The 11,433-nt window shown below is 39.3% G+C and overlaps 2 protein-coding genes across 2 annotated transcripts; one reads left to right on the forward strand and one right to left on the reverse strand.

Annotated features, from left to right (window-relative positions):
- The first annotated feature begins 528 nt into the window (after nucleotides 1-528).
- Nucleotides 529-4,880, forward strand: dbx2 (developing brain homeobox 2). Its single transcript, XM_005927784.3, has 4 exons — nucleotides 529-1,053; nucleotides 1,899-1,982; nucleotides 3,875-4,059; nucleotides 4,288-4,880. Exons 1-4 carry the CDS (start codon nucleotides 777-779, stop codon nucleotides 4,471-4,473), a joined length of 732 nt encoding a protein of 243 aa, XP_005927846.1. The 5' UTR covers nucleotides 529-776; the 3' UTR covers nucleotides 4,474-4,880.
- Nucleotides 4,881-7,025: 2,145 nt separating this feature from the next.
- Nucleotides 7,026-11,433, reverse strand: szl (sizzled). Its single transcript, XM_005927785.3, has 4 exons — nucleotides 8,285-11,433; nucleotides 8,005-8,171; nucleotides 7,776-7,868; nucleotides 7,026-7,666 (listed from the first exon to the last, which is right to left on the reverse strand). Exons 1-4 carry the CDS (start codon nucleotides 8,563-8,565, stop codon nucleotides 7,356-7,358), a joined length of 852 nt encoding a protein of 283 aa, XP_005927847.1. The 5' UTR covers nucleotides 8,566-11,433; the 3' UTR covers nucleotides 7,026-7,355.

The following is an 11,433-nucleotide window of genomic DNA, read 5'->3' on the forward strand; positions in this document are numbered from 1 at the left end:
GCAACTAATATCAGTTGCAACCAGAGGGGAGAAAAATACGATGAAAAATTGTAAATTTCACTCAAAAGGTTTATTTTAACTAAAACAATTAAGCATGCATGCTTAAATAAGCCCAGTTATCTTGTAAACAGTGCAAGGTGTCTTGTGCAAGTGATTTAGAAAAACAACTGGACACTTTCTTTTTATGACCCTACTGAAATTTGCTTATAAGTGAGGCAAAAACATTACAATCGGATTAATTTGCCAACTGATATTCCAGAAAAACGCAAGATGTTCTTTTTAAACATTCAGCAATGAAAAAAACTCTTACAGAGCACAAATGAACGACGGAGGTGCTTGCATGGTGCACAATAGAGCTCCGAAGGAGGCTGGAGAAAAGAGAGAACTATTTACTACTGCAGAAGAGTGTTTGGTGCATGCTAAACTTTGGCCAGCACTTCATTGTCTCTGGTGTCGATCATTTAATAGGCTAGTTGACATAATGAATGAGCCAGACCCACCTTCTGCCACTCCAGAAAGGCCCCAGCCTTATCTGAATTGAGAAGCACATTAGAGCCCCTCGGCCAATCGTGACACAGTCCTGTAGCATAGTGCAGGCCCGAAGGAGGAAGAGCAGACAACTTTTGGGTTTTTTTGGGGGTTTTTTTGTGGTTGTTTTTTCAGAGTTTAATGAAGTTGGCCTAGTCACTCAAAAAGGGATTAAAGGAGAATTTAGTGTCACTGGGCTGTGACTGCTGAAGAGGAAACTCTAGTGTTCAGGTCACTGTGTGATCAGGATGGTCTCAGTTCAGAGCTGTACCAGGAAGAATATGGCTGGCTGTCCTCCTGCTGTACCGGGATATGGGAGCTCAGGAAAGAGTTTTCTTATCGACAATCTGCTGCAGTCTCAGACACCTTCAGCCGCTTCAAAATGGACAACGAGTGGACACCTGAGACGAGCAGTGTGTGAATGCCCAAGGAGAACCTGGGGCCCTGAGGACGGAGCCTTGGAAAGTCGGACCCAAAGTCTTCGGCCAGTGAAAGACTTAGGAGGGCCACATCTGCCACGTTCTGGTAAAGAGATTGATTTTATGCAAGTGAACCTTTAAACAAAATGTAAACTGTTTTTCCTTGTATGTTTTAATTTGATTGTAATGTAATGTAGTTTTTTTTTTATGAATGTAAAGCTACGACTTTACATTCAAATCACACTAATTCCCCCCCCCATTCTTGCACCATCTATCAAACCCAGATATGTAGAGGAAAAACATTGTTCAATTAATAATGTAATACTGCTACTTTTGATGCTGCTTAGAGGTTTTATAAAACATGAAAGTAGGTAAGTATATCCATCTTTGCTAATAGTGTCATGTGTGAGTCCAAGACATGAAAAAATGAACAGATAATTAACAGATTTATACCCTTGCATGAAAGAAATAATAATCACTTATTTCTGAGTAATAACAACATTTTGTAAAAAAAAAAAAAGTAATAGTTTTTTAACATCAATTTGTAAATGCTAAAAAATGTCATTACATGTAGTCTAAATATTTAACAGAACAGTCTCTAAATTCTATGCAGATTTGCAAATAAATGTCAGTTAAAAGACAGAAAACTAGTGACTGATAACAGCTTAGTCAACATACAACTGGTAAGCAAAGATGTAAGTAAATGCATCAATTTTACTATTTACTTAGTTTCTACAAAATCTGACTTCTAAAAATCGTTGAAAATGTTAAATCATAATTCGCACAAATGCCAGTTTATTTTAAAACCGTTAATGTTTAAATACAATCTGAGACTCAGTTTTGTAGGCCTTCAGAAATATGAGCTTAGTGATTCAGGTAAGTGCTTTTGGGGATCACAGATATCACACCTGGCAATCGCATTACCCTATCTGACTGTCCCTGTGTTTGCAGATGTGCTGAGCAGTGTTTTCCTGCCGAGCCCGCAGTATCTGTTGGCATGCTGCGGTGGGTCCAGCCCCCCTCCTGTCTTCTCCAGTGAGTGTTTTATGCCTCATCAGCAATGCCTCAGCTACTCTCTAAGCATTAGCAGCAGGGTCTCCCATGCTCTCCACAGCTAATTACCGATGCAATGCCAAAGAGCTAATTCTCCGTTCAGTTCTGCACAGCTCTATTCATAAGCATTCACGGTTGTTTAGGAAAGGGAAAGAGGGGTGGGCTGCAAGGCTTTTAAGAGTCCCAAAGGCCCCCCTACACAGACACGCACCTTTTTTTGTACATGCAAATACACATTTAATAGTGCAAATATGCAGCACTAATAAACATCTTGTCTTCTGCTATATTAAGATAATAATTACCAGGTGTGGGTGATTCTTACTGCTGAGTAAGGCCAAATGTTTCAAAGCTTTACTCCCTCAGCACATTAACAAGTTTGGGTGGCAACACAAAGAGTTTGAAATAAAACTTTCAAGGTGAATAAAATGAGGCAACAGTTACAAAAGCTATTACTGCTTCCACTGAAGGAAAATTTACATTTTTTAAAGCATGGTTCAAAGTATCTAATTTAGAATTTGTGAAGAGTACTAATTCTTCATCATCATTTAAAAGACTGAAATAAGTCAGGCAGTTCTGATATTTGGTCATTTTCCCTCATTAATTGGAAGTTATTAGTTTCTGCACCCTGTGATGCCTGTCAAGAGTCGTGCAAAATAGCACAAATCAGAAAGCCGTCATCCCACAAGTCCCTGGGGTCCCCTTAGTAGGTTGACACTTTCCCACAGTGCCCGGCAACGAAACAATGCCAACTCTAGCCGTGACCAATTGCCACTTTCACTCCACCATCCACACGCGACCTCGCTGCAATTTTTCACTCCAGCAATGAACTCCACTAAGCACAAAAAAGTCTCCCATTTTTCAGTAGAAGAGGGCTGGACAAGTAACATCCCCCACCCATTGTGTGGCTACAGAGCTTGGTTCGCCGACCCCCCGTCTTTCTCCTGTCCTTCAACTCTCATTCCTGCCCATTGAAGACCTCTTGACTAGGACATAAAGCATTCAATGAAAGTGACTTTTATAGACTTATTTGAGCTCATCTTCACATACAAACTGGCTTCAAACTTGCAAGAGAAAAGATTTAGTGTTGGGCCACTGAACCATCGAGTAATGGCATTTCCATTGAACAGCTCTATTGTTGGTGTCCCATATGGCTCTATAGTTGGCCCACTAGAGTAGACACACGTTGCCCAGGAATGACCTGGTAATCAGCTATTTAAGTAAAAGCTATTGAATGCCAATAGAGAAGTGAAAAGCATGTCCAAACCAGTTTTGTGCTCTCTAGAGGTGGTCTATGTGCAGATTTGTCGTACAGATTAAAAAGGCAATGTTGAATAGATCAGATAAATTGTTTCACTTGACTTTTGTTGTGTGTGCACCTGTGAGTGAAGCAGCGTGGTATTGGCCCTCTCAGGTCACCAAATCTCCTTTTTCCAGGTTGAAATGGTTTTCTATTCTCATTTAGTCACCCTCAGTTTGTTAAATTGGACAAATAGAAAGAGGATTCAAGAATGTGCGATAAAGTAAGTGTGACAAAGACAACTGGGTTTGAAAAAGTAGGAAATGTGAAACAGTAAGTGGATATATTATAAATGTGGAGAAGATCCGATTTTATCCAAAGCTTGAATAACCTGTTTCCGTTTATAAGACACTACCTTGGTGTTCCACTGTCTGCTACTTACCTTCTCCAAGATGTTTTTTCATGAATCTACACTTTTTGTTTAAACTGATACAGTATGTGTTACAACCTACCTTGCAGAGATGAACCACCCACCATTGATTTTTATTGCTCTAATAAATAGCCCATTGAATATGTCTAGTACTTGAAACTGATGTCAATAAACTGACATGTTATTGTTCCTCTAATTCACTTTCAGAGGGAGCAAACATTCAGATGTGGTCTGCTAATGCAAGTCCAAACTCACGTAGAGGGATCCTTAGGAGAGCTGTGTTCTCTGAAGAACAAAGGAAGGAGCTGGAGAGGACCTTTCGAAGACAGAAGTACATTAGCAAGACAGACAGGAACAAACTGGCAGCTAATCTCAGCCTTAAGGAATCACAGGTAATCGAATTCAAATGAGCTCATGTTTCGAATATGTGATCCTGCCTTACAAAAGGGTGCAGGGGAAAGTGACAGCTGTAACAGCTCACCTTAAAGATCAAACCTAAATTCCACACAGTGACCAAGATCTCTAAACTGCATTTACAACTTAAAATGAGAAGCTAACATAATTATAATGAAGGACTTCACAAACTGATCTAAAACCTTTACACTGTCGCACTGCTTTAGGTAAAGATTTGGTTCCAGAACCGGCGCATGAAGTGGCGAAACTGTAAAGAGAAGGAGGTTCATAACATTCGTTCCCCAATGGATGAGCTCATGGCCCGCGGTCTTGGTCAGGAAGAAGAACCACAGAATTACACTAATGCAAAAACAGAGAGATCATCAAAGCAAAAGAGTGCCAAAGACACATGAGAGGTCATAATGTATGGAGGGGGCAAACTTTACATCTACAAAATAAAAAGACTACAATACTCTGATGGTTCTAAAAATATATGGATGAAACATTGTCTGTGTATGGCACGTTTCTTGGCATAAATGCAATTTGGTTCAGCTGCTTGGTCAATCACATTGCAGTGCACTGGCTTCAGTAAGCAGTTTCATGGCAAGTATTTCTGACAAGTATTTCCAGGAGAGACTGTAATTGGAGTCCATTAAAGGCCGGAATGATTCACTTCATTTACTGCACTTCCATATTAGGCTGTTTTATATTTCACATTTTCATAAGCTCTACACTTATGGTTTGTTTGTAATCCAAGTCCATTGGAACTCATGTTTCACTTTGTAAATATTTTTGTCCAACTGTAAATAAAGCATTTCAATAACTCCTGTTTTAGACATTGTTTGTGCTTAGTGATCACCCTACTATATATTATTCATTGCTCTTAAATATAATCTTGTTAATGGAAGAGCATAATTACAATGAAGGTATCAAAAACCATAATGAATTGTTGTTTAAAACAGAATTGTATATAGATCACACGCTATCGTGATCACAGTCCAGCTGAGTGCATTTCAGGCTGCAAAGATGATTTTTGACTTTATTGGAGTCTCTGCAGAAGCAGCAGGTTATGATGGTCGAATCCTCCTTGTTTATAGCCGGAAAAAGTCTGAAGAACAACTAAACTCTATGCAGAAATGTAACCCATGTTTCGAATATGTGCTGAAAAGAATAACAGGGAAAAAACAAATTCTTTCAAAGAATGCATTGTGATGATGGATTTATATATGGACTAAAAGTGAACTTTTGAGTATTAAGAAGACGCAAAATATATATTCCATAATTTGCCATAATTATATTTTATACTTCATTCCTGCAAACATAAAAAATCGTCTGAGATTTGCAGTGAACACAAAGTGAAACATTTTCAACTGCAGTGTGAATCATTAAAATGCACTGTATCAGTGAGCCCTAGACCCTTGTTGAAGCTGTACTAGTTGATCCTGATTGTGATCCCGTTACATGCTCCAGTAGTTGTGACAGGAGCTCATTCCAGACCCACAGATAACGTCAGAATCAACCCTGTCAGTTGTTGTTGTTGCATGTGAAAGAAAAGCTTAAATAACTTGTTGCTTTAAAACATCACTCCAGTCACCATACCAAAAAAATGTCTTGCTACTATGATTGAGTGACATTACTTATCTTAACCATATGTCTTTATCATTAACAACATCATGAACTCACTTTCAGTCTTTGAGTATTCTCTTGGTCACGTGGTGTTTGGTTACCATGTGTGGAACTTTCTGTTGGTTAAGAAAGAAATAATATTTTTGTTCTGTGAACACGGGGAAACAAACTACACAATTATAGTTTTGTTTTAATGGCAACTCAAATGAGGGTGGTTGATGATGATAAATGAATGACAGATAAAGGCTAATGTGTGGTGATTGATGATCATTGTTAAGCATGAAAAAACCCCACAAATGTAGCATGCAGGTCTGTGAGATGCCATGCATTCTTGAAGACTGTTGTGTGACTCTATGAAATAGAGAGATCTGAATGGAAGGGAACATGGAATCCCGCCTGTCCATCGGGACCAGCGCGTTGCCACGCATTGAAAATTCAGGCATGAACAATTAGAAAGAAAGAAAAAAAACACCATTCTTAAATTCCACAAACACAAATTTGTTTGTAGTGGATAAAAATGATATTTTCACGTCATACAATTTGCTTATTTAGCAACTTAGCCAATGTACCCACACGGGAAAAAGTATTACAGACACTAGACTTACTCAGACATTTCAAATAAAGAACATTATTATTGGGGATAAATAAAAGATTTTAATTTGTTGCGCTTGTCTCCTATTCATTTTCAGTTCACATAAATGAGTTTAAATAAATGACCATTATCAAAGTAACCTTCATCACATCAGACATGTGACACATTGTGTATTATATGGAATGCTGATGATTTTACTTCACAGCTATTCCCGAGGCTGAATTGGCTTTCACCAAAACAGTCAAATATTTAGCATTTATTTTAAACTCCAAGACAACATAAAACCCAAAAGGAGATTTTTCAAAAGTACCAAACACATCCATTGTTCATGAACTATGTCTGTTTGGCCGAGCTGTGAAAACAAGACTATTCAAATGTAAAGGGAGTGATTGATCTTCTCGTTAGCATTACACAGAATGGGCCTCACGCTGTGAACATAGTGATCAAGACATTTAAAACAGTTTGGCATCTTATGCAGAACAATTTATAGGCAATCCAATTTGTAACCATTACTGCATGCTAGGTGTTAGTTTTACATTGTATTATGCAATGTTTCAGAACAAGTGGCATTAGTGTGCCACCTTGTGGTGACATAAGTGTTAAGTGGTTTTTATTTCTGATTTTTATTAGTTCTCTCTTGTAAGAGCAATAACTAAATAACTGTTGTAATAAAGAGATAAACATACTAGGCTAAAGCAAGGCTTTTGAGCATAAGCATGAGGGAAAGAAACCTCACAAATATGTGGTTTCATAGGACGACTATTTTATTGTCATTTATTCCAAACAACACACGGAACATCATAAATACAGCTTTTAACAGAAAATATAATCTACTATAAATTTATATGTATAATACTATGTACAGGTTTCAGTGCGCCTTAATTCAGTGTGCTAACAAAAGCACTAACAAAGATGAAATGAGACGGCGACCTGCTCAGATGAGCAAATTGCTTGAGTCAGAGTCTGTTCTCATAACAATTACCCTCTTTTACAAATGCTTCTTAAAACCCAGTGCCACTGAGCTCCATCTGTGCCTCAAAACACAGATTTCAAGCTCCAGTTTTGGTCCATGTCCCTTCAACATCTGTGGTGCTTCCATTTTCGAAATGCCACTGCAATGTTTGCATCTTTTCTGTGCCAAGGGAAGACACGAGTCAGAGAAAGGGTCCCATCATGCTGCACAGAACCAGTCAGCACATAAAGCTGTGACCTCCCAGGACGCACAAGGGCACGGGCACATCTAACGTTGATAAGGAGCCACTGCTGGAGCAGATGCTGGGTGTCATAAGGCAACAGAGGACCCTGACGGATAAACTCGACCCGCCCCTCAATTTCAAATTCTGGCTCTCCTGTGGGTAGGCGAAGACGGTGGAGTTTGGCAGTAACAGCTGTAAAGGAAAAAATGAATAATAATAAACACTAGGAAAATCGGAAGTTGTGACAAAAACAAACAGATGTGACTATACCGCAGCTTTTTGAGAGATTTTTTGAACGTACCAAAATCATGGCTGCAGAAAGAATCCAAGATTGTTTTTGATTCAGGAGCCTCTTCCACATAAGGACAGTTTTGACAGGCAGATTTAGGCAACCCTGCGATAAAAATCAAACATTATTTAAAATAACTGTAGTAATCATAAAACAACCTGAAAGAGTAGTGGAACTGGTTTTCTATTATTCCAGTGGAATTAAACATTATAATCCTTAATAATGAACATGTAGTCTTTACCTTTAGAAAAGATGCCAGGTTTTCCATGGTGAGAAAGACACATGTCTTCCTCAGCAGGGAAACGGTCACAGTCAAGAACATCAGGCCATGAGTGTCCTTGGCAGGCAAGCACTGGGGCACAGCTTTCCCTCACTGCCACACACAGACTACGGCAGGGCTGGATGAAACTGAACAAATAGCAACAAGATGTTACACAGTGAACAAACAAGATTACAACTGTCATGATTATTAAAGGAAAGAATAAAAAGAAAGCAAAGCTCAACACAGAAAATCTACTTACGTGTCAAGACAAACAGGGGCAATGAGGGAGCAGAGGAAGGCTTGTGCTTGAGGGTGGCAGCCTGTCTGCAACAGCGGCCTCCAATCCTCTGAATGTGGCACCACCTCGCTTTCCAGGCTACTGTGGCCCAAAAAGTTTGGCAAACGCATCTCTGAGTATCCAACATCTTTGCAGACATGCATCTTGTGGGGAATGGCAACACAACGAGTAGACTGACCCATGTCAAATGCCAGTAAAGGACAAGCCATAGTCATAAGAGCCACAGTGAAGAAAACAGCCATAATGTCAGGATCAGAAAGCCAAACCAGGAGAGGACACAAGGATAAACAGGGAGAGCTTTAAACCAGCTTTCTTGTTGCCAGTCTCTGCTGAAATGGCATGATATATATACAGCAAGGTCAGCCAGCCCCATGAGTCTGTAGGTCTGTTATCAACCACCAATCAAAGATGCAGAGACGTGTCTTTGGAGATAACGACTTGTTTTGTGATGACCGCAGACGACAGGGGGGGTGGCAGTAAGCAGATGGTGTGTGGAATAGGGGGGCGGGGAGGGGGAAAAACTGGGGAATCCCAGCCCCAACTTTCACCACTCAGTTAAGTCACACGGTCTCCTGCATTCGCTTTTATAGGTCTACAGGGCACAAAAATGTTCATGAGAAAGAAAAAAGGAAAGTTTCAGTATTCAGGGGAAAAAAGGTCATTTTGAATTTGATGGCAGCAACATTTCACACACACACAAAAAAGTTGTGACAGGGTCATGTTTACGACTGTGTAGCATTACTGTTTTTTTAAACAATAGTGTGTAAATGTCTGAGATCTGAGGAGAGCAGCTGCTGGATTTTTGGGAGTGTTGTCCCATTTTTGCTTGTTATAAAATCTCAGCTGCTCAGCAGTCCCGGGTCTTCTTTTCCTATTTTTCATTTTATGATGCTCCGACTGGTTTTAGTTGGTGTAAGGTCTGGATGGCATTTAGGCCATTTCAGTGCACAGACTCGTCAACTATACAAAGCCACGTTGTAATAGCTGCAGTTACAGGTTTAGGATAGTCTTGCTAAACAGTGAAAATTGTGTTGTCAGGATGCTGTTTTCAAGGTTGTATGTGCATTTAAGTATTAATGATGTGCTTTCACTTGTGCAGGCTTTTGAACTGAGTGGTGATAAGTTGGATGGTCTGTCTCCTCTTTAGTGTAGAGAATGTGGAGTCTATGTTTTGCAAAAATAATTTCAAATTTCTATTCATCTAACCGTGGAACATTTTTCCAGTTCGCTTCGGTCCATTTTAAATGACCTTTGGCCTGACATTTTTGGATTATGTCCACACAGGGCCGCTTTTTTGCAAGACTAAACTTTAACCAGTATTTGTGGATGACACAGCAAACAGGGTATACGGACAATGATTTCTGGAAGTGTTCTTGAGCCCATTCAGTGATTTCCATCAAGAATGCCTGTTTTTAAGCACCTGAAGATCATGGGGGTCCAATGATTTTCAGCCTTGCGTACAGAGATTTCTCCAGATTTGCGTAATTTTCAAACAATTTTATTTAGACGATTCATTAGATATTCACCAGTCCTTAACAAATTTATGTTAAGGAACTGTTCCACAATATTTCTGTGTTCTAACATTAATAAAATATGGGTTTCTAATATATAACAATCATTGCATTCTGTTTACACAGCATCCCAGCGTTTTTGGAATGCAGTTTGTGTATGAAGTAGTTTTGCATCTCTGAAAGTTCTATTTAAAAATAAATAAATGAGGTTTTGTAGACAGTCAGGCTGTCTCCCTTATACGGCAAGCCTCTTTCATGTGTTCCTGCTTCCTAATTGGAGACTCATCTGAAGAGCCTCCAGTTCTCATTAGCAAACCAGTGTCTCCTCTGGCACACCTGGCTTTGATCTACCAATAACCCAACCTCAGATCCAGATGTAAACTCTTTAATTTATCCATTTCATGGAATAGAAGCTGAGAAAATTCCTGTTTCATTAACCAATACAGTGACATAATGACATATTCCAGATCAGTTTAGAGAATTTAGACCATTTTAATTCTTCTTTCTCTAGTAACATGTCCATAAATTTCCTATGTACATTTGAGGTGGGAAAAATATCCTGAGAAAATATGTCAAAGAATACTCTTTTTAAGTTTTGTTTTTTTTTACAAAATAATAACAATAAATAATTTAATAACACAGCAATGTATAGCATTCACCGTCAGTGAGAATTATGCCTAAAGTGCATCCCAAAAACCCATTCAACAGACCAAAGGTCTCATCTTTATTTGTCAACCATAGATAAAGACACTCATTTGTCAATACAACAGAACTCCATTACAGCATCGTCATGTTTGTTTTGATGTCGTCTGTCTCTAGGTTTAGATCTGTATCTGAGGCTGATGCCACTAAGACTTTCTCTTACAAACAAGAAGTCTCTATCCTAACCAGCCTCCTGTGGCTGGTGATCAGAGATGACAAAGTAAAGTGCTTTCTGACTGACCACATTTGTGCGTGTCAACGCTGTCTGCTGTGAGGACAATGCACCATTGAGCCCTCCATGGTTGCAAGCCCTCCACTGAGCAACAGCTTAGTCAACTTTTACAATCTGATGAGCAGAGACTGGTTCCAGAGCTTGGGTAGACGAGTACAGTCAGTAAGATGGGGACTAACTGAGCAATAATAGTTCAAGACTAATTTGGGAGAATAGGTCAACACATTTAACAAGCTCCCCCTGCTGAGTGCCCAGCAGGGATCTATTGTTGAGCCTAATGGCTGCCTTGTAGACACAGTGTCTGTCTTGGTAATGTGTTGCCTGCCCCTACCTCAGTGAAAAGGTGATAGTGTAGTGATCCTAATACCTGAGCAGCTCTGTCTTAATACAGTAGACGGTCTAGCTTGGACAATTATCCCTTAAAGCCAACAATTAAGAGTAGCTTTAGCCATTTTCCTACATATTCTGCACCATCTGGCTTTCATAGACATTGAGCAGAGGATCTGTACGACCAAGCGATCAACTTTTAAGTTCAGGGCTGTCATATGGACTTAAACAGCCCATCATTACCTGTTACCATTTTCATTTAAGTTAAAGTGATTCTTACACTAAATACCTAAAATCGCATATATATTTATATGCAGAATTTTTAGTTTTTCAATGAA

The sequence above is a fragment of the Haplochromis burtoni genome, unplaced genomic scaffold (genome assembly GCF_018398535.1).
Source record: "Haplochromis burtoni strain Fernald_Lab_line unplaced genomic scaffold, NCSU_Asbu1 Contig_104, whole genome shotgun sequence".
Taxonomy (NCBI): domain Eukaryota; kingdom Metazoa; phylum Chordata; class Actinopteri; order Cichliformes; family Cichlidae; genus Haplochromis; species Haplochromis burtoni.

Excerpts from the sequence above, each read along its gene's own strand:
- szl (XM_005927785.3), bottom strand. The coding sequence starts at position 8,565 with ATGGCTGTTTTCTTCACTGTGGCTCTTATGACTATGGCTTGTCCTTTA. Across the intron at positions 8,172-8,284 it reads GCCCCTGTTTGTCTTGACAC|TTTCATCCAGCCCTGCCGTA; the intron begins GTAAGTAGATTT and ends CTATTTGTTCAG. Across the intron at positions 7,869-8,004 it reads ACCTGGCATCTTTTCTAAAG|GGTTGCCTAAATCTGCCTGT; the intron begins GTAAAGACTACA and ends TTTTTATCGCAG.
- dbx2 (XM_005927784.3), top strand. The coding sequence starts at position 777 with ATGGTCTCAGTTCAGAGCTGTACCAGGAAGAATATGGCTGGCTGTCCT. Across the intron at positions 1,054-1,898 it reads GCCACATCTGCCACGTTCTG|ATGTGCTGAGCAGTGTTTTC; the intron begins GTAAAGAGATTG and ends CTGTGTTTGCAG. Across the intron at positions 4,060-4,287 it reads TCAGCCTTAAGGAATCACAG|GTAAAGATTTGGTTCCAGAA; the intron begins GTAATCGAATTC and ends GCACTGCTTTAG.